Consider the following 26,602-nt stretch of genomic DNA (forward strand, 5'->3'; position numbering starts at 1 on the left):
ATCCAAAAACCCTTTTAAAGCGATGTTTTTTATAACATTTCCAAGCTCTTGATACATCGCTGGGAATACAAAGTGCGGTGACAGCCATTGTTTTGCAAAAAGAATGGATTCTGAGCTAGGATTTATCGTATCCTTCATTGATAGCCAGCCTATATATATGTATGTGTGTGTGTATGTATATGTGTGCATATATATGTGTGTGTATGTATATAAGGCTAGATAGCAATGAAGGAAACGATGAATCCTAGGCTAGATATCACTGAAGGCTAGATATCAATGAAGGAAACTATAAATTTAAATATGCATAATAGCGAGGAAGGGGAAAGGTATGCCGTAGCAAACCCCACCACGAGCAAGCCCCTGCCGTCCTTTCAATGAGGCGGGGGAACGGTGCAGGCTTGCAGGGCCCTTCCTCAGGCAAAGCAATCTGTGCCTGCAGTTTAATTTGTCTCGCAGGGTTGTTGTGTGGGGGAGAGGGAAATAAGGTCGGCTGCTTTGTGCCTCCCCCCGTCCCCCACTGGAAAGGAAGGCTGGGTATCAGCGAAAGAAACCATAAATAAGTCCTCCACGCTTTTTGCAAAACAGTATTTATTTAAATAACGCCAACGGCTTTGTGCCCCCTGTATATGTTTAAATAAATATTGTTTTGCAAAAAGCATGGATATTTAAATAACGCCAATTTTTTGTAGGCGTTATTTATTTAAATAATGCCAACAGCTTTGTGTTCCCTATGTGTATATGTATATATATATATATATATATTGCTTGCAATGGGGGTTTGCTACGGCGCACCTTTCACCCCTTCCTCGCTCTTGCGCGCGTTTTGCAAAAGGGGAGGAAGAAAAGAAATGCAGAGGGAAAAATAAGACGCCAGCAGCTGCAGCAGGGCTTATTTTTCCCTATGCATTTCTCTTTTATTTCTCCCCTTTTGCATGCAGCTGCTGCAGCTGCTGGCGTCTTATTTCATCCGGCGCATGCGCAGAGCAAGGGGGAATGAAAATCCCTCGTTTTCCCTCCCTGTCTCAATACACCCTCCCAACCCTCGTGCGCATGCGCCGAGCAAGGGAGGAGAATGAAACGCCCTAGTCCGGCGCATGCGCAGAGCAAGGGGGAAATGAAAAACCCTCCAGTTTTCCCTCCCTCTGGGTCTCCCCGTCCCGCCCTCGGCGTGTCTCGCCAATACACCCACCCTCGTGCGCATGCGCCGAGCAAGGGGTGGAAAATGAAACGCCCTCATCCGGCGCATGCGGCGAGCAAGGGGAATGAAACGCCCTCGTCCTGCGCATGCGCAGAGTGAGAAAAGCCCTCGTCCGGCGCACGCGCAGAGCAAGGGGGACGAACCGCCCTCATCCGGCGCACGCGCAGAGTAAGAAAAGCCCTCGTCCGGCGCACGCGCAGAGTAAGAAAAGCCCTCGTCCGGCGCACGCGCAGAGCAAGGGGGAATGAAACGCCCTCGTCCGGCGCACGCGCAGAGCAAGGGGGAATGAAACGCCCTCATCCGGCGCATGCGCAGAGAAAAGAAAAGCCCTCCGCCGTCCCTCTCTCTTCCTCGCGCCCCGGGCAAGATGGAGGCGTCGTGCCAGCGCCGGTTCCTCTGCTTGGGGCTCCTTTGCAGCCTGGGGGCGGCCCTGGGGGCCGACAAGCCGATGGACCACGCCGTCCCCAAGCCCAAGAAGCCCAAAGACATCCGGGATTACAACGACGCCGACATGGCGCGGCTGCTGGAGCAGTGGGAGGTAGTGCGGGGCTCAGCCACCAGGGGGCGTGCTTGCAGCCCCCCGGGATAGGCGCGCCAGTCTCCAAGGGGGGGTGCGTGCAAGTTGCAAGGTTGCAAGTTGCAAAAAAACCCCCCCCCGGAATTGCAGCTCGGCTCCAGGCTGCAGGGGTCCCTTCCCTTGGAGGAGGGGGGTGCTTGGAGGGGGGGGGTCTAGGGCACTTCCGTGCCCAGATCTCCAGGGGTTTCCCAACCTGTGTCTGGCAACAGGACACCCTCTCCTACACGGGGGGGGGGGGTGTTGCCAACCTCCAGGTACTGGAAAGCAACAAAACAAACCCTACGCTGAAACCAATGGCTGTGCAAGTCAACCAGGTCAGCGCTCAAGGCTCAGCAGTTATCCCTATACACTATAAAACCAACAGAGAAGTAGATGTGATACGGGGAAAGGCCGTAGCTCGGTGGTAGAGCATCTGCTTGGCGTGCAGAAGGTCCCAGGTTCAATCCCTGGCATCTCCAGTTAAAGGGACTAGGCAAGGTGGTGTGAAAGACCCCTGCCTGAGACCCTTCCATACCCTAAGGGTAAATCAACTGGGAAGGAGCTGTGGCTCAGTGGTAGAACATCTGCTTGGCATGCAGAAGGTCCCAGGTTCAATCCCTGGCATCTCCAGTTAAAGGGACTAGGCAAGAAGGTGGTGTGAAAGACCTCTGCCTGAGACCCTGGAGACCCTTCCATACCCTAAGGGTAAATCAACTAGGAAGGGGCTGTGGCTCAGTGGTAGAACATCTGCTTGGCATTCAGAAGGTCCCAGGTTCAATCCCCAGCATCTCCAGTTAAAGGGACTAGGCAAGAAGGTGGTGTGAAAGACCCCTCCCTGAGACCCTTCCATACCCTAAGGGTAAATCAACTGGGAAGGGGCTGCAGCTCAGTGGTAGAGCATCTGCTTGGCATGCAGAAGGTCCCAGGTTCAATCCCTGGCATCTCCAGTTCAAGGGACTAGGCAGGTAGGTAATGGGAAAGACCTCTGCCTGAGACCCTGGAAAGTCACTGCCGGTCTGAGTAGACAATACCGACTTTGATGGACCGAGGGTCTGATTCAGTATAAGGGTGCTTCATGTGTCAGCTACTTCTCTGTTGGTTTTATAGTGGATAGGGATAGTTGCTGAGCCCAAGCACTGATCTGGTTGACTTGCACAACCTTCAGGTACTAGCCTGAGATCTCCTGCTGTTACAACCGATCTCCAGCCGATAGGGATCAGATCGCCTGGAGAAAAGGGCCGCTTTGGCAGTTGGACTCTATGGCATTGAAGTCCCTCCCGAAACCCCAACCCTGCTCAGGCTCTGTCCCCAAAAAACCTCCTGCCGGTGGCGAAGAGGGACCTGGCAACCCCAACTCTGGGGCACTGCACCCCACTGAAGTGCCCTCCCCACAAATCTCCAGGAGTTTCCCGACCTGGAGCTGGCAACTCTACCCCCTATCCCCTGCCTGTGGCCAGGGGGGGCGGCAACCCTAACTCTGTGGCAATGTACCCCACTGAGGTCCCTGTCCACCCCAGAATTGTCATACTAATCCCTAATTAACAACAAATAGTACCCGTACATTTCCAGCATGCTCAAATCAACAAATTATTATAGTTCTTAATGAGACATAATAGTTTTTGTAGAACTCTGTAGTTTAAACTTTTCAAGAACGTTTTTAGAAAAAGGCACATTTTCCTAAGAGACGGGTGCTGGGGCTTATGTGTGTAAAGCAAACCAGAAACCGCACGCAAATATACTAAAGTGACAAGTGAAAAGGTGAAATAAGCAAAAATACAAACAGTAAGAAGTAGACAAAAGGCTTGGGAACAAACATCAAGTGTTAATCCATAGCTTCCTGCAAAAGAGAAATACAAGATTATATAGAACAAGCATTTTTCAAGATCTGTGATCTGAATACTTACCTTTGAACTTGTTATATTATATCAGTTTCTGACCATTGTTTGAATTGTCTAGGCTGGGAATTTTTGGTTGTATATATTTCTGCATTTTGTTCTGTTTGTATTTTTGCTTATTTCACCTTTTCACTTGTCACTTTAATATATTTGTATTTATATCATATTGTTCTTGCATGCTGTTTCTGGTTTGCTTTACCTACTAAACAGCACGGAGCCTTCCCTTTTTTTCGGGGCTTTATGTGTGGGCTTGTTTCCAGCCCCCACTGCTGGTATAATAATAATCAGTAATAATATCACACTCACATAATAATAGGTATTATTAAAATACGTAACCCCTTATGAAATATTTTTGAAAATTCATTTTAGAGAGGGAATAAATTTTCCTGCATAGAAGAATTTTGTGCTTCTTTATTTCACTCAGCCATTTTGCCAGCTGTTGGCGCACTATAGAAAATATATAACAGCGTGGTATAGTGGTTAGGAGCGGCAGGCTCTAATCTGGAGAACCTGGTTTGATTCCCCGGTCCTGCACATGAGCGGCAGTCTCTAATCTAGAGAACTGAGTTAGTTTCCCCACTCCGACACATGAGGCCAGCTGGGTGACCTTGGGCTAGTCACTGGTCTCTCAGAACTCTGTCAGCCCCACCTACCCCACAAGGTGTCTGTTGTGGGGAGGGGAGGGTAAGGTAAGCCACTTTGAGACTCCTTAAAGGTAGAGAAAAGTGGAGTATAAAAACTTTCTTATGCTTACTATAACTAAGCACCCTTGCGGGATGTTTCAGGGATTTGCTTCCAGCGGGTGACCGACTTCAGAATTTTTCTGTTTGTTTTTAAACCAGAGTGATGATGATATCGAAGAAAACGACCTTCCCGAGCACAGGCGTCCCTCTGCGCCCGTTGACTTCTCAAAGATCGATCCGAACAAGCCAGAGACCATCTTGAAGATGACCAAGAAAGGGAAGACCTTGATGATGTTTGTTACTGTGTCAGGAGACCCCACCGAAAAAGAAACGGAGGAGATCACGAATTTGTGGCAGGGCAGCCTTTTCAACGCGAACTACGATGTGCAAAGGTAAGGGATTTTGGTCTGGAGTTGCAGAGTCACCGTGGCAAGATTAAACTTTCATTTAATACAAAAATTCACTGTTAAAAATGACTTCCTTTGTCTGGAAGTGGGCTTATTAGCTGTGGACATTTGTGCATTGATTATCTGCCCTGGGTTCAGTGCTATTAGGAAGTAGATTTTCCCTCTGCATCGGGGTGCCTTCCATGGGTTTACCAAGCTTTTCTCCAGTCATTCTTCAACCTGCATTGCTCCAAAGCTTAGGGAAAGATCGCACTGAAGCTTGGATGGCTGGGTGTGTGGGTGGGAAGATTCTGATTTTCCTGCCCATGTGGCAGCCATTTTTCCTGCCCCCAAAGCGCCCATTCCCCCCACCCATGGGAGGAGGGTAATTGGTCCTATAATATCATTATACCACAGTAGCGGTCGGTATAACATATTCTCTGAATTCTCAGATTTCGTTTTTTTTAAGTTCTAGCCTCTTTCCTTGCAGAGAACTAAAGGGAAAGGTGGATCACAAAAAGGGGTCAGAGACTTACTTTTTTAAATGAAAGGTGGGAATTTACAGAAACTGTGACAGCTACTGTTAGAATGTCATAGCAATACAATTGTATTTTAGTGCCAGTGCCAACGGGCTGTTGTGTTATTCCCTTTGTAGCATTGAAAAGTCATAAATTTTTATTATCGTTGGAATCCAGGGAGGGAGCAACATCTGTGTCTTCTGATTTTTCTGTTCATTTAAGAAGTTTGGTATAGAACAGAGGGCATTTTCACCAGGCAGTACATTACAGTCATATTCTCCAGAGTAGGTAATGAAGCCTATAGTGCAGAAATTGTACTTCACGCAGTGGTGAGTTCTGAGACGGGCATCAATCACCTTTTAAAATGCAGGTTGCAGCACTTAATAATCCGGGCTATCGATCCCGTTTTTGGCCTCTGCACCGCCATGTCCTCTAAAGCGGGTGAGGAACGTCAGGCCTGGGGGCCGTATAAGGCCTGCGAAATCATTTGGTCCGGCCCTTCCTGGGTCCTGGCAGAACTCTAGCTCAGAAGGATGCTGCCTTGCCTGAATCTCTTGGGCCCAGCTGGGGACAGCAGAGCTCAAAAGCGAGTCGCTCTACGTGGCAGACGCTCAGAGCTGTGAACAGACTGCTGGGCTTGGTGGGCCTTGGTCTGATCCAGCAGGGCCTTTCTTATGTTCCAGTCATGCCTCTTGGCTAAATGTTTGACCAGATATAGCAGGCTAATTTTTAAGTTGATAATTTTGTATGGCCCGCGAATGATGTTATAAATATCCAGATGGCCCTTGGCAGAAAAAAGGTTCCCCACCCCTGCTGTAAAGGGTTAGTGCTTTAAAGGCCTGGCACTAATTGAAAGACTTCTTTAAAACCTAGGTTTATCGTCGGCTCAAACCGTGCCATCTTCATGCTGCGGGACGGAAGCTTCGCATGGGAGATCAAAGACTTCCTGGTGGATCAAGATAGGTGTGCGGACGTAACTTTGGAGGGTCAGGTCTATCCTGGCAAAGGATCCACGGGAAAGGCAAAAACGGCAAATATGGTGAAGCCTTCAAAATCCAAACAGAAAAAAGAGGCAGAGAAGAAATCTGCATCCCGGATAGACGACAACCGCCCGAGCCGACAGAAAGAAGACCTATGATTGAGGAGGAAGGGGTCAGTTTACTTATTCACGAGGTTTCATGTCCACAGTTTGCTGGTGTTGACTTCTGTTTGGCTTTGAAGTTTAAAAGAGACACTTGAGCGTTTAACTTAGCATTACGAACTTTACTCAAAGGATGAGAGGGAGGCGAAGAACATTCTCGTTTTAGAGTTTTGCTGCCGACTCTTTTTTATGAGTCGCCAACGTGAATGGTTTATAGTGAATGAACAGGCAGAAATGACCAAGATTTTTTTCCCCTAAGCGCTTCTATACTTCCAGGATTTTCATTTAATTTAAATAAACATGCCTGTCGATGTGGTTGGGACTGGATTGTAAGAAGCTTGGTTTGGGAGGCCCAAAAGGGAAGATTTATATAATCTTTCTCTTTGAAATGTTAACAGTTAAATATTGCCCCGCTAAAATGGAAATCCCCCCCCCCCGTTGGGGTTACGGTTTCTCCACTGTAACGGAGCTGGAAAATTAATCTCCAGCAGGCGTAGAGGTGTTTCAGAATTGCTGCAAGTTATGAAGGAGGTTGTTCGTATGAGAGCACGTTTTGCTTTTTTCCTGAATGTTAACCAAGAAACTCACAGCCTTGGGTTAAAAAGTGGCAGTCGCAATATTGCTTTTGGATGATCCGGTGGTGCCAAAATCTGCCGTTCTTCTGTGTTTTTTAAATGTGCCGAAATCTGGTTTTCACTTTGAATGCTTGTTCCAGAATGTCAATAAATTTGTACACTTTTTTGCAGAACAAACTGGTTGGTGTTTGATCTGTGAACAATCACTCAATCTTTAATTTACAGTCATTTGACCAAATCAAAATAACATACGATCACCATAAAACAATATTAATTGCTCAACAAATCCATAGATAAAAATTATAGACACAATCCCAATAAAATCCCATTTCTGAAATGGACCATATTCTAACTTCTAAAAAGTTTATCTAATAGCATTTGCTATTTATAACTTACATCTTTCCGTGCCTTATATATAGTGGCACAAAGTTCAGCCACACATCTCGAGATTAATGGGTTGAGATTAAGTAGTTGAGTACGAATTTCATCAGATAGACCCATACTGTTTTTTAAAATTTCCTGGATAGTCTTGACCTCTTATCTCGTGATGGAGAGGAAAATACAGTAAGACATGCTCACGGGTCTCAATTTCTTCACCATTACACGGGCAAGTTCTTTTGGAGAAGGGGATTTTCCTATATCTGCCTTCTACGACAGCCGATGGCAAAGCTCCACACCTGGCTAACGTGAAAGCCCTTCTAAATTTATTCAATTTGATCTGTGAAGTCAAACAGCCTTCCTCCTCTGTCTTGGTACGGTTTCTGGTTTCAGCTCATATTGGCCACTTGGTGGCATCCTGTACACGTCAAACACAAACATCAGTGGCCTTTTCTTTTACTTTCTGATCAATGCAGAGTGAGTCTGTCCTTTGTAGAGGAAGTGTGGCTTATTTTTAATTATGATGGCTCTTTAAAAAAGGTAAAGGTAACCCTATGCAATGAGGAGCCCCGTGGCAAAGAGTGGTAAGCTGCAGTACAAGCTCTGCTCACGACCTGAGTTCGATCCCGACGAAAGTCGGTTTCAGGTAGCTGGCTCAAAGTTGACTCAGCCTTCCATCCTTCTGAGGTCGGTCAAATGAGTACCCAGCTTGCTGGGGGTAAAGGGAAGATGACTGGGGAAGGCACTGGCAAACCACCCCGTAAACAAAGTCTGTCTAGTAAATGTCGGGATGTGACGTCACCCCGTGGGTCAGGAATGACCCGGTGCTTGCACAGGGGACCTGTACCTTTTTGTAATGCAATCACCAGGTCATTAATGACCCATGGGGTGACGTCGCATCACGACAGTTACTAGGCAGACTATGTTTACGGGGTGGTTTGCCAGTGCCTTCCCCAGTCATCTTCCCTTTACCCCCAGCAAGCTGGGTCCTCGTTTTATCAACCTCGGGAGGATGGAAGGCTGAGTCAACCTTGAGCCGGCTACCTGAAACCAACTTCCGTCGGGATCAAACTCAGGTCGTGAGCAGAGCTTGGACTGTAGTACTGCAGCTTAGCACTCAGTACCTCGGGGCTCGCTTATGACAGCCCTTAAAGGTTTGTTATTTTTACACAAATACAGTTATATAAATGCTATTTCCTCCATACAAAGCCTGATCCCTTTCACATGGGCTTTTTAAACCTGCTTTGGCATGCGAAGGCAAATGGATTTTTTAAGAGGTTTAACACTCCTTGAGAATACAATGTTGACATTTTCCACCGCCCCCAACTGCAAAATGACGTCAAGTCACATCTGACTTAATGATGACCCCATAGGGTTTTCAAGGCAAGTGATGTTTGGAGGTGGTTTTGCATTGCCTGCCTCCACGTGGGCTGAGAGAACTGTGACTGGCCCAAGGTCACCCAGCAGGCTTCATGAGGAGGAGTGGGGAAGCGAACCTGGTTCTCCAGATTAGAGTCTGCCGCTCTTAACCACTACGCCACGCTGGCTCTCCCAGCAATATTGCCAACTTATTTGGGCCACAGTCACAGGCTAGGTTGAGACTAGCTTGTTCACTGTAATTTATGACTGGAGTGTTACTCCATTCCCAGCCGTGACGGTGCTTCACCTGTGGCTGCAGAAGGGCTAGCACACTTTCACCCTAGCCACTTCAGTAGTAAGACTCACGCTACGCATCTGAACCAGCTGTATTCTTGGAAGTCTGCTATGGTGAGTGGCTTTCCCTTGCTAGCTTGGTCTCTTTCAGTGGAGAGGGGCTGTGGCTCAGTGGTAGAGCATCTGCTCAGCAAGCAGAAGGTCCCAGGTTCAATCCCCAGCATCTCCAGTTACAGGGACTAGGCAAGTAGGGGATGTGAAAGACCTCAGCCTGAGACCCTGGAGAGCCGCTGCCGGACTGAGTAGACAATACTAACTTTGATGGACCAAGGGTCTGATTCAGTAGAAGGCAGCTTTATGGGGATAGACCATGGCTCAGTGGTAGAGTCTCTGCTTGGCATGCAGAAGGTCCCAGGTTCAATCCCCGGCATCTCCAGTTACAGGGACTAGTCTAGTAGGTGAGGTGAAAGACCTGGAGAGCCGCTGCTGGTCCAAGTAGACAATACTTACTTGGATGGACCAAGGGTCTGATTCAGTACAAGGCAGCTTCATGTGTACACGCTCACATAGTCCCAAAAGGGAAAAAAATCACAAATAGACCATGTTGTAAAGTTGCATTGAAATTTTATTCCAATAAATGTGGTTTTTTCCAAAACAACTAAATAGTAAGCTGGTAAGCAAAAACATTTTGAAGTAACATTCCAAGAGTTTTTTGTCATCGTAAAACAGGCTGCCAGTAGAATACTACATTCTGCAGTTAAGAATTTTCAAGTGCAAAGCGGATTATCTGAAGAAATGCGTTTCTGAGTCCCTTCAACCCAGGAACAGCCTTGTTTGGCTTAAATTCTCTTAGTGCCTCGGCAATAAATAAATAGAAAATAGATCTTTTTTATTTCCACCACTGGGAACTTTAGGAATATATACAAAAAAACACTATACATCTAGTTCCGAAAAAGGACCAGCTATTTCGGGTAAAAATATTTGGACTGACGTAGGCACGAAAACAAGGTCACATAGGGACAAAGGGAAACAGCTCGCTATATACTAAAGGTAAAGGTCCCCTGTGCAAGCACCAGGTCATTTCAGACCCATGGGGTGACGTCACATCCCCACGTTTTCTAGGCACACTTTGTTTACGGGGTGGTTTGCCAGTGCCTTCCCCAGTCATCTTCCCTTTACCCCCAGCAAGCTGGGTACTCATTTAACCGACCTCGGAAGGATGGAAGGCTGAGTCGACCTTGAGCCGGCTACCTGAAACCAACTTCGGTCGGGATCGAACTCAGGTCGTGAGCACAGCTTTGGACTGCATTACTGCAGCTTACCATTCTGCACCACGGGGCATAGGGTAGAAAAGGACGATTCACAGATAGTGAATGGTCAGTGATTAGCAGAGAACGTTCACCCTCAAGTCTGTCACTCCAGCAATTGCAGAGGGGTGCGCACACATTGGTTACATCCAAATAGTATCTTTACCGACTCTGGGTGGATAGCCTCTGATGGAGGCTGCTTTCTGATTGAGTTAGACATTGTCCACACCAGGTGTGGTGGGACTGGCCTCCCTTCATGGCTTCTTTTTTTCCAGTGACGTATACCCTGTCTGTTTTTTTTCAAGAAAGGCTCCTCTTTGACGCTCGGAAAAATGCTTTTTGGAGGAGCAGTTAGTATTTTCACTGCTTTTGCTCTGTGTTGCCTGGCTCGCAGACACAGCGACAAATATCAGCTACCACTGGCTTATAAAGATGGCTCTGCTTATTTCCTTTCCTGGCTAGAGCTTCAAAAGCAACCTCTCTCGTACTGTAGCTCAACTGATTATTTCTATGTGAGCAGAAATAGGATTTGGGTGGGATCTCCTTGTTCCTCGCCTTTCTGCCTCCGCGATGTCCTTCAAGCAGTCCGGCCCACACGCAAGACTAACCCCGAGGATGTTTGGGGAACAGACACCGACTCGGGTCTAGCGTTACAATTCCTTTCCGAGCTGTCCAAGACCAACTTTATAGCTTTGCACGTTCAAATTTCTGCAGAGTATCAGCTGATAATTTCACCTTCCTTCCCCCGTTAGCTGTCCAAACGTTCGAAATGGAATGTGGGCCCGTGGAGAAGTTGGCCCTTTGCCGTGTATCCATTAGAGAACTCAAATTCACTACCTGAGAAATAATGTGGCACTGGGGAGTTTTATACATTTCTGACCCCGAAGTGTGCTTGTGGGAAAGAGCAACCGTCTTTTGGCCACTAAGCGAGTCACCAGAACCGGACTCTGCCTGCCCAAGGAATGTTGGTTGTCTGATGTGGCCACTTGGACTCTTTCACAATAAGATCTTTTTTTTTTCCTGTTAACGTACAGCAACAACAACAAAAATACTACATCTCAGGTTTGCCACAAGACTAACGCAGTCCCCTTTGCTGTTAAGGATGTGCTAAGAACGACCGCCCACGGCCTTCACAACTTCATCTTCTTCACCACAGGGACTGGTAAGGCTTGGAAGATCTTCACAGCCTCGTCGTCGGTGCTCAGCCTGACCCAGAAGGGCCGGAAGCTGCCCTTGTATCCGACAAATGCCATTTTATCTACAAAAAAACGAGGGAGCGTGAGTAAAAGCAGCTCGGGGTCTCCAAGGGTGTGCCTCTGTGCAAAGAGGACCAGGTCAGGACCGCACAAGGGATGCAGAGCACAACAGGGACCTTGGTCTGATCCAGCATGGCCTTTCTTATGTTCTTACTTATAATCTCTCTGGGTATATAAAATGAATATAAAGACACCCATGTATAGACACACTATCCAAACATACGATAGAGAGACACTATATAAAGACACGCACATGGTGGTCTATTTACTAAAGAGACACTAGCTAGACGCATAGATTGCATGTTAAGTGTTGTCAAGTTGCTTCTGACTTACGGCGACCCTATGAATCAAAGTCCTCCAAAATGTCCTATCCTTAACAGCCTTGCTCAGGTCTTGCAAACTGAGGGCTGGGGTTAATCCATCTCATGTTGGGTCTTCCTCTTCTCCTGCTGCCTTCCACTTTTCCTACCATTACTGTATTTTCCAGTGAGTATCTTGTCTTCTCCTAATGTGACCAAAGTACGACAGCCTCAGTGTAGTCATTTTAGCTTCTAGGGAAAGTTCAGGCTGGATGTGATCTAGAACCCACTGATTTGTCTTTTTTTTTGGCAGTCCACGGTATCTGTAAAACTCTCCTCCAACACCAAATTTCAAACTTTCTTCCTGTCAGCTCTCTTCATTAGCCAATCTTCACACCCATACATAGTAATAAGTAATACGACGGCATGAATTAACTTGATCTTGGTCGCCAGTGTTACTTCCTTACACTTAAGAAGCTTTCCTAGCTCCTTCATGGCTGCCCTTCCCAGTCTCAAACTCCTGCTTTCTTGGTTGCAGTCTCCTTTTTGGTTACTGATGGAGCCAAGGAATAGACACACCCATTATATAATAATGGGTTTAAGTTGCGGCTACTGGCTGGATATTAGGAAAAAACTGTTTACAGTAAGAGTTGTTCAACAGTGGAATCAGCTACCTAGGGAGGTAGTGAGCTCACCCTCGCAGGCAGTCTTTAAGCAGAGGCTGGACAAGCACATGTCAGGGATGCTCTAGGCTGATCCTGCATTGAGCAGGGGGTTGGACTAGATGGCCTGTATGGCCCCTTCCAACTGTATGAATATGTCGATGTATATGTATACTGTGTGTGAGCAAAGTGCCTTCAAGTCACAGCCGACATATGGCGACCCCTTTTGGGGTTTTCATGGCAAGAGACTAACAGAGGTGGTTTGCCAGTGCCTTCCTCTGCACAGAAACCCTGGTATTCCTTGGTGGGCACCCATCCAAATACTAACCAGGGCTGACCCTGCTTAGCTTCTGAGATCTGACGAGATCAGGCTAGGGCATATACTGTGTACATGCTTGCAATGCATGCCTACAATATTATAGACGCACTGTGCATAGTTATGTTTAAAAATAATAATTTACCTTTCAACTTAAAGCCTCTCTGCGCTCCGAGCTTCTCCAGGACTTTTGTCCAAGGGCCTCTTGAAATGAACCTTCCTTTAGACATCATCACCACAATAGAGCTACAGGACAGGGAAAATATTCAGGAACTACTTAATTCTCATTCCCATTCAAAGGTTGCCCTGCATGGAGGGGCCATGGCTCAGTGGTAGAGCATCTGCTTGGCATGCAGAAGGTCCCAGGTTCAATCCCCGGCATCTCCAGTTAAAGGGACCAGGCAAGGAGGTGATGTGAAAGACCTCAGCCCGAGACCCTGGAGAGCCGCTGCCGGTCTGAGTAGACAATACTGACTTTGATGGACTGAGGGTCTGATTCAGTATAAGGCAGCTTCATAAGCTCTCAAAAGCTTATGCGCTGCAAATCTTAGGGGAGGGGCTGTGGCTCAGTGGTAGAGTCTCTGCTTGGCATGCAGAAGGTCCCAGGTTCAATCCCCGGCATCTCCAGTTAAAGGGACCAGGCAAGTAGGTGATGTGAAAGACCTCTCCCTAGACCCCGGAGAGCCACTACCAGTTTGAGTAGACAATGCTGATTTTGATAGACCAGGGGTCTGTTTCAGTGTAAGGCAGCTTCATGTGTTCATCCATTCTGGAGCCCATTAGGATGAATGGGATTTTGAACTACAACTTATGAATAGGAACCAAGATTCAAGAAAAAAAGGAAACTTACTTGTTCCTGATGTTGCTGACATAATTATCTATCTGTCCTGGAATTCCTTGGAGGATGGAGTTTCTGAAGCTCATTTGGTCGATCACTTTCCCATGGTGCCCGTCTACCACAACTACCTGGATACCTTCTTCAGAGAGAGAGAACTTCTTGCCATCAACCTACAGGAGCAAAAGGCAATTCCCGATCATCGTTTTCTGCTTCCCATCTATCAGAACGCACCGAAAAACAACAATGGAGTGAGACAAAACAGGATGCCGAGCAAACACTTACTGAGATATAAGCAAAGTCGTCCTTAAGATGCAAGTATCTGGTCTTGTAGCTTTCCACCTTCAGCTCCACAAAACGGTCCTTTTCAAATAATGAGGAACTGACGTTAGGCTAATTAATAAAGTGCTTTTCCTTTTTTAAAAAAAAGATGAAACATCTACGAACGGACGTGCAACAAAATGTTTCTTAGAATAGAATCATAGAGTCAGAAGGGACCACCAGGGTCATCTAGTCCAACCCCCTTCACAATGCAGGAAATTCACAACTACCTCCCCACCATGCCCCCAGTGACCCCTATTCCTTGCCCAGAAGATGGCCAAGATGCGCTCCTTCTCATGATCCGCCTTAGAATCAGCATGGCTGACAGATGGCCATCTAGCCTCTTCTTACAAAGCTCCATGGAAGGAGCGCTCACCACCTCCCGGGGAAGCCCGTTCCACTGAGGAACCGCTCTAACTGCTAGAAAATTCTTCCTAATGTCTAGATGGAAACTCTTGATTTAATTCCAACCTGTTGGTTCTGGTCGGACCTTCCAGGGTGACAGAAAACAACTCGGCACCATCCTCTATATCAAAGCTTCTTAAACTGTGGGTTGCGACCCCATATGGGGTCACGTGACAATGTGGGGGCCGCAAAAAATTTGGCAACAGTAAAAGGTTTCTTTATGATTTATTATCAGGAAATGTTTGATTTGTATACCTATTTTATATACCTATATACCCGGGGTCGCGAGCGGAAAAAGTTTAAGAAGCCCTGCTATATATATGACAGCCCTCTTTGTTCTTGTGAAGAGTGAAACCTAATGATCCAAAGATGAGACTTTACCATTTGTGTGCCAGGCAGCTTCTTGGGCATCGGCACGTCCACAGAGGGTTTCTCGGCGTACTTCGGATAGGCCTTAGCTTGGCAGTCGCTGATCTGCGCTTTCTTGGGGAGGTTGGCTTTGATCCTGATTCGCTCACAGCCTTTGACAGAGCAGAAGGCAAACGGCTCTTTCTCATGCTGAGCTTTTAGCTTGAGAAACAGCAGTCTGCAAAAAGAAGAAGAAGAAGAGTTGGTTTTTACATGCCAACTTTCTCTGCCACTTAAGGGAGACTCAAACCGGCTTACAATCGCCTTCCCTTCCCCTCCCCACAACAGACACCAAGTGAGGTAGGTGGGGCTGAGAGAGCGTGACTTGCCCAAGGTCACTCAGCTGGCTTCGTGTGTAGGAGCGGGGAAACCAACCAGTTCACCAGATTAGCCTCCGCCGCTCATGTGGAGGAGTGGGGAATCAAGCCTGGTTCTCCAGATCAGAGTTCACCGCTCCAAACCACCGCTCTTAACCACTACACCATGCTGGCCAGGGAACCTGCTGTATCTACACACACACACACACACACACACACATAACTGTGACTGGCCCAAGGTCACTCAGCAGGCTTCATGTGGAGGAGCGGGGAATCGAACCCGGTTCTCCAGATTATACATATAGAAAGTCAGCGTGGCATAGGGGTTAACAGCAGCAGACTCTAATCTGGAGAACCAGGTTCAATTCCTCACTCCTCCACATGAAGCCTGCAGGGGTGACCTCTGGCCAGTCACCGTTCTCTCCGAACTCTCTCAGCCCACGCAGAGGCGGGCAATGGCAAACCCCCTCCGAACGTCTCTTGCCTTGAAAACCCTACAGGGTCGCCATAAGTCGGCTGAGACTTGACAGCGCACACAAACACATGTATGTATACAGAGAGAGCCAGCATGGCATAGTAGTTAAAGTGTCAGATTAGGATCTGGGAAACCCAGGTTCGAATCCCCACTCGGGTGACCTTGGGTCATACTCTCAGCCTCGACCCTGGCAAGTATTTGGATGGAAGACCTCCAAGGAATACCAGGGACGTAACATGAAGGCAGACAATGGCAACCCACCTCTGAATGTCTCTTGCCTTGAAAACCCTAGGGGGTTGGCTGTGACGGCCAAAAACCCCAAAACAAACCTATGTGCCCTCACTTGGGTGGCCCAGGCTTTAAGTGTTAAGTGCCCTCAAGTTGCTTCCGACCCTATGGTGACCCTATGAATCAGTGTCCTCCAAAACGTCCTATCTTTAACAGCCTTGCTCAGATCTTGCAAACTGAGGGCCGTGGCTTTGGATTGTCTCATCATAGGGTTTTCAAGGTAAAGGTTGGTCAGAAGTGGTTTACCAGTGCCTTCTTCTGCGCAGTACTAACCAGGGTTAGCCGTAGTGGCACTGCCGTTGTCTACGAAAGATCCTCCGCCCGTGTCACCTTCCACTACTGCTGCTGCCCAGTAGCTAACCTTTAGGGTTCCTCTGCCCCCAACCCCATTGGAACTGCCTGTTCTCTTCTAGGGATGTGGCCATTGATCCCTTAAGGGGGTTGATGCATCTTCGTCTGGTGTCTCAGCTGTGACCATTCCGTCTTGAGTGACTCTGCTAGACGTTTAGTCCCTAGATAGAGTCTAGACCCCTTACGGTATTGCTCACAGCTTCCCTGACACACACAAACCCCCTCACCACGTTAAGGTGTGCATTCAGAAGGGGCCCAGGCTAGCCTGGTCTAATCAGATCTCAGGAGCTAAGCAGGGGCAACCCTGGTTAGGATGTGGATGGGAGACCTCCAAGGAATACCAGGGTTGTGACGCGGAGGCAGGCAATGGCAAACCACTTCCAAACTTCTCTTGCCTTGAAAACCCTATGGGGCCGCCATAAACCAGCTGTGACTTGACGGCAATAAATAAACACACATACATATACATATATACACACACACCCTTGAAAGCTGAACCAACATCTCAGCAATGTTCTTACCCGGTTTCATCGTCCCAATAGTAGTACCCTTTTGTAGGGTATCGATACTCAAGTCTGTCCATTTGAGGAGATGGGTAGAAAATGCCGGTTTTTTCCGTTTTCTTCAAAAGCCGATGGTGGATGTCTGAGAGAATGGAAAACGTTGTCCCTCTTGGATAACAAAGCCCAATTTGGATCCAGTCGTTCCTGAATTTAGAAAAAGTTACATTACAAAAGTTACCCGTGACTGTGACTTGCCTGGAACATGGACCAAGCCAAATTAAATCACTTTCTCTGAAATAAAAACCCTCATTCTTTCCTACCAGGCAAAATGCTTAGATGTTTGGGTAGAACCACTTCTAAAGCATTTAGACTTTCGAAGATCCCCCATAATATAGCAAACTTTCCCACCAGTGGTGACTCACAAAATCTATCAAAGGGCAATTGATTTGGCTCGCTCGGTATCTCAAACATTTTTATCTGTTCCGGAGGTGACCCAAGATATTTAGGGGAGAAGATGGCAAACCTCACTGTGGGTTTCCTGGAACAATGACATCAGATCTAGAAAAATGTGCGGCTGTTCTAATAACATCCCTTTTCAGACAACTCACAGCTATGTGACTGGATTGGAATGTAGTTGTTAAGGGGGGTCACACAACTCACTTGTTGAAATTAATCAGCCAAAGAACTAATTCCTCGGGAGCCGTCTTGTCCCAATGGATAGTGTAGCCTTTCTGTAGAGTTATCACAGGCTGATACTGCTGATAGTGGGTACTCTTGCTCAAAGCCCCCTCCAAGTATAGAGGATGCGTATAGGAGTCACTTTTGATGATCTTCATTTTCAGATTAGGCGACCGGTAGGCTTGGATGTATACCTGGAGTAGAAAAAACGTAGAGAGTTTGGTGTGGGTTGGTGGCGAGCTTTTTCAAGCGCCAAACCATAATCCCATGGGTTGGAAAAGACAGCCAGCGTGACACACTGGTTAAGAGTGGTGGACTCTGATCTGGAGAACCCGGTTTGATTCCCCACTCCTCCACATAGAATCATAGAGTTGGAAGGGACCACCAGGGTCATCTAGTCCAATCCCCTGCACAATGCAGGAAATTCACAATTACCTCCCCCCCCACTTCCCCAGTGACCCCCACTACATGCCCAGAAGATGACCACAAAATCACACAAGGTTGGAAGAGACCACAAGGGCCATCCAGTTCAACCCCCCCCCACCCATGCAGGATCCCACAATCAAAGCACTCCCGACAGGTGGCCATCCAGCCTCTGCTTAAAGACCTCCAAAGACGGGGACTCTGCCACCCTCCGAGGCAGCGCATCCCACCGTCGAACAGCCCTCACCATCAGAAAGTTCTTTTTAATGTTTAGGTGGAATCACTTTTTTATTAGTTTAAAACCATTACTCCGTGTCCTAGTCTCTGGAGCAACAGAGAACAAGCTAGTTCCCTCATCAACATGACATCCCTTCAAATATTTAAACATGGCTATTTAAACATGAGCGGCAGACTCTGATCTGGAGAACCTGGTTCGATTCCCCACTCCTGCACATGAAGCCTGCTGGATGACCTTGGGCCAGTCACAGTTCTCTCAGAACTCTTTCAGCCCACCACCAAAGGTCTCTTGTCAAGTGGCTAGCCCTTCTGCAGCCACAGGTGAAGCACCGTCAGGGCTGGGAATGGAGTAACACTCCAGTCGTAAGTGACATGGAGCAAGCTAGTCTCAACCTAGTCTCTGACTGTGGCCCAAAGAAGTTGGCAATATTGCTGGGAGAGCCAGCGTGGTGTAGTGGTTAAGAGCGGCAGACTCTAATCTGGAGAACCAGGTTCGATTCCCCACTCCTCCACATGAGCGGCGGACTCTAATCTGGTGAACCGGGCTGGCTTCCCCAGTCCTCCACATGAAGCCTGTTGGGTGCCCTTGGGCCAGTCCCGGTTCTCTCAGAACTCTCTCAGCCCACCTGGAGGTAGGCAACGGCAACCCACCTCTGAGCGTCACTTGCCTTGAAAACCCTATGGGGTCGCCATAGGTCAACTGTGACTCGACAGCAAAAACACACACACACGGGTTGGAAAACCACTATCATAGAGTAGGAAAACCACTATCATTTGGTGGCATTGCTGATTACCTGCGCATAGCGTCCGCTGCAGATAGCGCCCCTCCAATCTGGAACATCAATGCAATCTGGATGCCTGATCAACCAGTTATCTTCCTTGATGAGATACGACCCAGGATATTCGGAAACAGAACCGTCTACATCATGGAAAACCGACGTTTTGTCCCCATCCATATCCAGCCCATTGAACCAGGGCCCCGGTTCTCCGAAAAATACTCTAGAAGTAATCTGAACAGAAGGAAAGACCCACTCAGCATGAACTGATTGCTTCAAGCATAACTGGATGAGAGATACAGGCATATTTCATTTTATTGCACCTCCTAGATATTGGAATGCTCGAGCAAGTCTACCGGTGTCATTTTCCCAACAGTATGTGCTCACTTTGTGTCTCTGTATCACTTTTTGAAAATTCTCGCAATATTTCGAACTTTTTCATTATTATTACAATACAATACTATTGCACACTTAAAAGACTACAGTATGGTGTAAACATGACTTTTATATGCACTGGGAAACAAAAAAAATTGCAACTTGCTTTATTGCAATATTCACTTTATTGCAGTGGGCTGGAACCAAACCCGCAATATCTCCGAGGTATGCTTGTATATGCTTGTAACTGCAAACTCGCTGCAAAATTCGGTTTCATAGCAACAAGGATGCGATGGTGAAAGCAATAGAAGGACGGACACTAATTCTGATTTTAGATCAATCTTAGATTTTAAAACGATAATTTAATGTAACTTAATTATATGGCATGTACTGTATTTTGATTTTGCTTATTATAGAATCACAGAATTGGAAGGGACCACCAGGGTCATATAGTCCAACCCCCTGCACAATGCAGGAAACTCCGAACCACCTCCCCCCCTCCACACCCCCATACTCCATGCCCAGAAGATGGCCAAGATGCCCTTCCTCTCATCATCTGCTTAAGGTCATAGAATCAGCATTGCTGACAGATGGCCATCTAGCCTCTCCTTAAAAACCTCCAGGGAAGGAGAGCTCACCACCTCCCGAGGAAGCCCATTCCACCGAGGAACCGCTCTAACAGTTAGAAAATTGTATTTGCTTCTGTGATATTATTTTTTGTGCGTGTGTGTGCTGGTCTTTGGCTGTAATAAAGTATAACAATAGTGCTTATAACCGACAGCAGATCTAAACTGAGGGAAAAACTCACTGGGACATCTTCGAAGTGTAGGTTTGTGACGTTGTTGTTCGGGCAGCTTTGCCAAGCGTTGTTCAGCCGGAACGCGAGGGCACTGGTGTGGCGATCCTCCAGCCCCGCGAACCTCCGGAAGGTGCAGTTCTGGACATTGATCGGCCCGTCGTAAAACTGAATCCCTCTGATTGGGAAATTCCTGTACCACGTTTGGAAAAAAGGAGGGTTAGTTCCAGAGAACAGGGCAGCCGCACCAAAAAAACAAACAAAAAATAGACTCCATCTCTAGGGCTTCTTTCCAGGAGGAAGCCCAGCAGTTCTACGGAGTGCCCCTCAACTCCGCTTGAGTATTGGCAGATCATATTTATTTGCTCGGCATTCTTAGAAAGACCTTTGGTGGGATGTTGGGTGTTTGAATAAAGAGTCATATCCATTAAGAAGAAGAGGGTTTTTTTTAACATGCCAACTTTCTCTACCACTTAAGGAAGAATCAAACCAGCTTGGAGGCTAATCTGGTGAACTGGATTTGTTTCCCCACTCCTCCACACAAAGCCAGCTGGGTGACCTTGGGCAAGTCACAGCTCTCTCAGCCCCACCTACCCAACAGGGTGTCTGTTGGGGGGGGGGAAGGTGATTGTAAGCCGGTTTGATTCCCCCTTAAGTGGCAGAGAAAGTCGGCATATAAAAACCAACTCTTCTTCTTCTACAATCACCTTCCATTCCCCTCACCACAACAGACACCCTGTGAGGTAGGTGGGGCTGAGAGAGCTCTAAGAGAGCTGTGACTAGCCCAAGGTCACCCAGCTAGCTTCATGTGGAGGAGTGGAGAATCAAACCCGGTTCTCCAGATCAGAGCCCAAACCACCGCTCTTAACCACTACACCCCGCTGGCTCTCTAAGTTGCTTTATTACTCATGTATTTATGCCTTGGAGCAACATCCCAAAAACGGAGACTTAACAAGCACCCAAAGAGGATGCTAAAACGAGCCACTGAAAAGAAAATGCTGCAGCTATTTGTTCAGAAGTCCAGCAGTCAACACACTACATTACATTATATCCTCAAAGCAAACGTCATATAGCTAGATCCCATGTGGCTTTGGTCTGTAAGGAGCATGAATTTAAATAAATCCATATATTAACAAATACCCAGAGAGCAGTGCCAGTGTGGTATAGTGATTAGGAGCTGAGGACTCTAATCTGGAAAAACAGGTTTGATTCCCCACTCCTCCACATGAGCGGACTCTAACCCGATGAACCGGGTTTTTCCTGAAGCCTGCTGGGTGACCCTGGGTTAAGTCACAGTTCTCTCCGATCTCTCTCAGCCCCACCTACATCACAAGGTGGCTGTTGTGGGGAGAGGAAGGGAAGGCGATTATAAGCCGCTTCAAGACTCCTTAAAAGGTAGAGAAAAGCAGGGTGTAAAGACCAACTCTTCTTCTTTTGAGAGACACACCAAGGAAAGCACAAGGTAACTTGGTGGTGGGAAGTGCTGTCAAGTCGCAGCCAATTTATGGCGACCCCATGGGGTCTTCAAGGCAAGAGGCGAACAGAGATGGTTAGCCATTGGCTGTCTCTATAAAACAGCCCTGGACTTCCTTGGTGGTCTCCCACCCAAGTACTAACCAGGGCTGACCCAGCTTCTGAGATCACAGCTATCCAGGTCAGGGCACAAAGTAATTTACAGATGTAATATACAAAAGATGTAATATTACAGATGTAATAGATAGGCCATTAGAAGAAGGAAAGAGCCAGCGTGGTGTAGTGGTTAGGAGCGGCGGACTCTAATCTGGAGAACTGGGTTTGATTCCCTACTCCTCCACATGAGCCGCGGATTCTAATCTGGTGAACCGGGTTCGATTCCCTACACCTCCACATGAGCGTTGGACTCTAATCTGGAGAACCGAGTTCGATTCCCCACTCCTACACATGAAGCCTGCTGGGTGACCTTGGCCTAGTCACAGTTCTCTTTGAGCTCTCTCAGCCTCACCTGCCTCACAAGGTGCCAGCGTAGTGCAGTGGTTAAGAGCAGTGGTTTGGAGTGGTGGAGTCTGATCTGGAGAACCGGGTTCAACTCCCCACACCTCCACATGAATGGTGGAGGGTAATATGGTGAACTAGATTTGTTTCCCCGCTCCTACACACAAAGCCAGCTGGATGACCTCAGGCAAGTTACAGCTCTCTCAGCCCCACCTACCTCACAGGGTGTCTGTTGTGGGGAGGGGAAGGGAAGGTGACTGTAAGCCGGTTTGATTCTCCCTTAAGTGGCAGAGAAAGTCGGCATATAAAAACCAACTCTTCTTCTTGTGGGGAGAGGAAGGGAAGGAGATTGTAAACCAGTTTGAAACTCCTTAAAAGGTAGAGAAAATTGGCATATAGAAACCTTCTTCTTTTCATTCCCGAGATCGGTAAAGCTTATAGTGCGATAAATGGAACAGAAGCAATCGGAGAAAAACCTACGGTCCGATTGGAAGAGTCCTCCCACTGTGGTCCAGGCCTCCGGGCCCCCAGACGTCGTTGTCCATGGTTTCGGTCCCAGTATTCCCACTTTCGCCTACAAACAGGCTGTTCTTTACTTCTTGCTTCGAACCGTCATCGTGTGGGAAGGTTCCCCCACTGGCCAAAGTCAGCCCGATGCCATTGTCAGCAAACCTGGAAAGGAGCGAAGAAATGCAAAGATAAGAGCCCTGGTTATGGTGGCTGGGGCGAATCAAAATTATAGCCCTCTGCCAGTTTACAGGATTCTAACTGGTAATGGTCATTCAAGGTCTGTGCCTAGATAAGAGCCAGCGTGGCGTAGTGGTTAAGAGCAGTGGACTCTAATCTGGAGAACCGGGTTTCATTCCCCGCTCCTCCACATGAGCGGCAGGCTCTAATCTGGAGAACCGGGCTTGATTCCCCATGAGAGGCAGGCGCTAATCTGGAGAACTGGGTTTGATTCCCCACTCCTCCACGAGCGGCAGGCTCTAGTCTGCAGAACTGGGTTCGATTCCCCACTCCTCCACATGAGCGGCGGACTCTAATCTGGTGAACCAGGTTGGTTTCCTCGCTCCTCCCCATGAAGCCAGCTGGGTGACCTTGGGCTAGTCACACTCTCTCAGCCCCACCTACCTTACAAGGTGTATGTTGTGGGGAGGGGAAGGTGACTGTGAGCCAGTTTTGATCCTCCTTAAAAGGTAGAGAAAGTCGGCATATAAAAACCAACTCTTCTTCTTCTAAATCTGGGGACCAACAGCTCAGGCGCCACATATTAATGAGGCTGAGGGTACTGGCTAAAGATGACCTTGGAGGTTCACGGTGGAATCAAAATACAAAGTTGGGACGTTGTGGTTTATCGCGGAAATTATTCTGCCACAAGAGGGCAGGCACGTTACATGACCTCTTTTTAGCGCACGGTTCCAAAATTGTCCGCTGGGCATTGAGAGATGTGTGTTGCAATTCCCATTACCATAGACTGTCCTGCTGAAATATATTACAGTACCAAATACTTAAACAGCCTTATCCTTAAGTCTATAAACATTCCAAGTTACGAGCTCTGAAGACTCATTAGAAATTTGCTGAGATAAACACTGCCAGAAACTTCACAGCATGGAAAAATGCTTCGGCGCTCTGCGGAAGGGCCCCGCGATATTAGATACGATTTTAAACATCAGTTATGCAGACGGGCTCAGTCCCGACTACAGCTGCTGATTCTGGTCTGACCGGGACGCGTCGTTTAATAGGAGTGACGGCTGTCGCTCAGTGAAGACGCGGAGCAAAAACCATGGCTCCTGGGCTGGTGGGTGAGAAACAGAAATGTGCAAGGCTCCTGAAAAACACAGGCCTGATTCATGCAAATAAAACTGCAGCAGGAAATCCAAACCGCGCAGAGACGGCCGCTATATTTGGGACATGGCTGCGTCTAGGGGCTCGCAAACCGGCTATGCCAGCCGGCCCATGCCACTACTGTGCCAAAGGGTGGCGGCGGCGGCTTTTCTTTCTGCTCCCGCTTACTGTAGAAGAAGAAGAAGAGTTGGTTTTTATATGCCGACTTTCTCCACCACTTAAGGAAGAATCAAACCAGCTGACAATCGCCTTCCCTTCCCCTCCCCACAACAGACACCCTGTAAGGTAGGTGAGGCTGAGAGAGTTCGGACAGAACTGTGACTAGCCCAAGGTCGCCCAGCTGGTTCCATGTGTAGGAGTGGGGAAACCAACCTGGTTCACCAGATTAGAGTCTGCCGCTCATGGGTAGGTGGGGCTGAAAGAGCTCTAAGAGAGCTGTGACTAGCCCAAAGTCAGGCAGCTGGCTTCATGTGGAGGCATGGGGAAACAAATCCAGTTCACCAGATTAGCCTCTGCCACTCATGTGGAGGAGTGGGGAATCAAACCCGGTTCTCCATATCAGAGCCCACCACTCATGGGGCAGGTGGGGCCGAGAGAGCTCGAAGAGAGCTGTGACTAGCCCAAGGCCAACCCAGCTGGCTTCATGTGTAGGAGTGAGGAAACAAATCCAGTTCACCATATTAGCCTCCGCCACTCATGTGGAGGAGTGGGGAATCGAACCCGGCTCTCCAGATCAGAGTCCACCGCTCCAAACCACCGCTCTTAACCACGACGCCACGCTGGCTCCCACATGATGGGTCCCACGTAAACATCACGGCAGGCCCTGCAATTCTGGCAAAGCAAGGTTTATTGATGCAAAAAAACAAAACAAAGCCCCACGGTGTGTGTTTTGGTTGCCCTCGTCCAGCTTCACACCACTGCCTGTCACCATCACTGAGCAGAACGCAGAGAGTTTGAGGCCCAGGCGACACTCACTGGCAGTCGTCCAGCCACACGTCACCTCCCCTTAGCCAGGCTCCATGGTCTTGGTTCTTGTAAGCAACAAAGCGTTGAATGATGGCTGGTTCCCTGGGCTTCAATGGGTCGGCATCTTGATGAGGGCTGTACCTGTAATCACAGGAGGAAGAAGGGCGGTTGACATAAGAACACAAGGAAAGCCCCGCTGGATCAGACCTTGGCCCATCAAGTCCAGCAGTCTGCTCACACAGCTGCCAACCAGGTGCCTCCAGGAAGCCCACAAGCAAGACGACTGCAGCAGCATGATCCTGCCTGTGTCCCACAGCCCCTAATATAATAGGCATGCTCATAAGAACATAAGGAAAGCCATGCTGGATCAGACCAAGGCCCATCAAGTCCAGCAGTCTGTTCACCCAGTGGCCAACCAGGTGCCTCTAGGAAGCCCCACAAGCAAGAAAAATGCAGACACATTATCCTGCCTGTGTTTCACAGCACCTAACATAATAGGCATGCTCCGCTGATCCTGGAGAGAACAGGTATGGGTCCATTTTGACTAGTAGCCATTGATAACCCCATCTTCCACATGAACATGAGAAAGGCCCTGCTGGATCAGATCAAGGCCCATCAAGTCCAGCAGTCTGTTCACACAGTGGCCACCCAGGGGCCTCTAGGAAGCCCACCAACAAGACGACTGCAGCCGCATTACCCTTCCTATGTTCCACAGCACCTAATACAATAGGCATGCGCCTCTGATCCTGGAGAGAATAGGAATGCATCATGACTAGTATTCATTTTGACTACTAGCCATGGATAGCTCTACCATGTCTCCCCTATAATGTCTTAGCTTGCAGGTGCTGAGTCAACGATGGCCTGAAAGACTCCCCTAACATTTAGAGGAAACAAAAGAGGGGGGGGGACCGGAAGCCGCCGTTCAAAGCTTTTCTGCAGCTGCCGCCTAGCACCTGCCACTTTGGTGAAAGCAACCTGACACCGGAAGAACGGACAATTCGGCTGTCAAGTATCCCTTTTCCCTAAGGTGTCAGCTTCCTTTTCCTATACCAAAGGGGAATGTTCTCTACCAAACCCAAGATCAGATACCGTATGTGAAGCATTTGTCAACACTCGAACGCTAGGATGCTAGAAGCTTGATACACATTTGAAGAAGTTGCCTTACCTGCCAGCAATCAAGGTCAAGATGGGTCGTTTGTCTTTGGCAGATGCTGGTGTCGTTTTAACGCCATTATCAATTATCATTCCAGCCTGGAAAAAACGGCAGTGGAGTGGGGGTGGGTTGGAGAAAGAGGGAAGAGAAAAGAAAACCTTTTGTAAGCCAACTGTACGCAATCTAAAGATTTAACCCGTTAACGGAATTTCTGCACGGAAAGGATATGGGAGAATTTTAAAAAACATGGGTTAAGGCCACCTCATATTGGGATAAGTTGGCAAAAACGGACTTTATTAATTAATGAGATATAGAAATCATTTTTTTTAACAATTGTGATTTATAATATTAATGGATAAAATAAAACTGTTAAGACACTTCTGCGGAAGTCGGGTGAAGGGTCACTCTTTAGGTGGGTGGAGGGGAAAGGGTATCTTTGCTTAACATTATAAATTAGTAATTATGAATATATTAATTGTGGTATATGAATACCCTTTTATAATTTATTGTATTCTTTTTTGTAATTTTTTTTCTTGTTGTATTTGTTTTTTATGTTTTTCTTAAAGAAAAAAAATCTAATAAAAATTTTTTTTAAAAAAAAGATTTAACCCAGGCTGGTTTCCTCTGCAGTCAGTGAATGTTATATTGATTACAAC

At 47.6% G+C, this 26,602-nt stretch overlaps 2 protein-coding genes across 2 annotated transcripts in view; one reads left to right on the top strand and one right to left on the bottom strand.

Annotated features, from left to right (window-relative positions):
- Positions 1–1,565: 1,565 nt before the first annotated feature.
- MESD (mesoderm development LRP chaperone) lies at positions 1,566–6,374 on the top strand. The gene is made up of 3 exons (XM_056865941.1): positions 1,566–1,736; positions 4,492–4,724; positions 6,110–6,374. The coding sequence occupies exons 1-3, from the start codon at positions 1,566–1,568 to the stop codon at positions 6,372–6,374; spliced, it is 669 nt and encodes a 222-aa protein (XP_056721919.1).
- Positions 6,375–11,420: 5,046 nt separating this feature from the next.
- Positions 11,421–26,602, bottom strand: part of CEMIP (cell migration inducing hyaluronidase 1) — a 57,175-nt gene continuing 41,993 nt past the window's right edge. Inside the window, exons 16-27 of the mRNA XM_056866127.1 lie at positions 25,959–26,044; positions 24,803–24,934; positions 22,463–22,654; positions 20,024–20,204; positions 18,859–19,074; positions 17,387–17,598; positions 16,745–16,930; positions 14,766–14,970; positions 13,944–14,021; positions 13,674–13,831; positions 12,969–13,069; positions 11,421–11,548 (exon numbers count right to left, since the gene is read on the bottom strand). Coding sequence (XP_056722105.1) covers positions 11,421–11,548; positions 12,969–13,069; positions 13,674–13,831; positions 13,944–14,021; positions 14,766–14,970; positions 16,745–16,930; positions 17,387–17,598; positions 18,859–19,074; positions 20,024–20,204; positions 22,463–22,654; positions 24,803–24,934; positions 25,959–26,044 — 1,875 coding nt within the window. The remainder of the gene's footprint in view (positions 11,549–12,968; positions 13,070–13,673; positions 13,832–13,943; positions 14,022–14,765; positions 14,971–16,744; positions 16,931–17,386; positions 17,599–18,858; positions 19,075–20,023; positions 20,205–22,462; positions 22,655–24,802; positions 24,935–25,958; positions 26,045–26,602) is intronic.

This window comes from Euleptes europaea, chromosome 20 (genome assembly GCF_029931775.1).
Source record: "Euleptes europaea isolate rEulEur1 chromosome 20, rEulEur1.hap1, whole genome shotgun sequence".
Lineage (NCBI taxonomy): Eukaryota > Metazoa > Chordata > Lepidosauria > Squamata > Sphaerodactylidae > Euleptes > Euleptes europaea.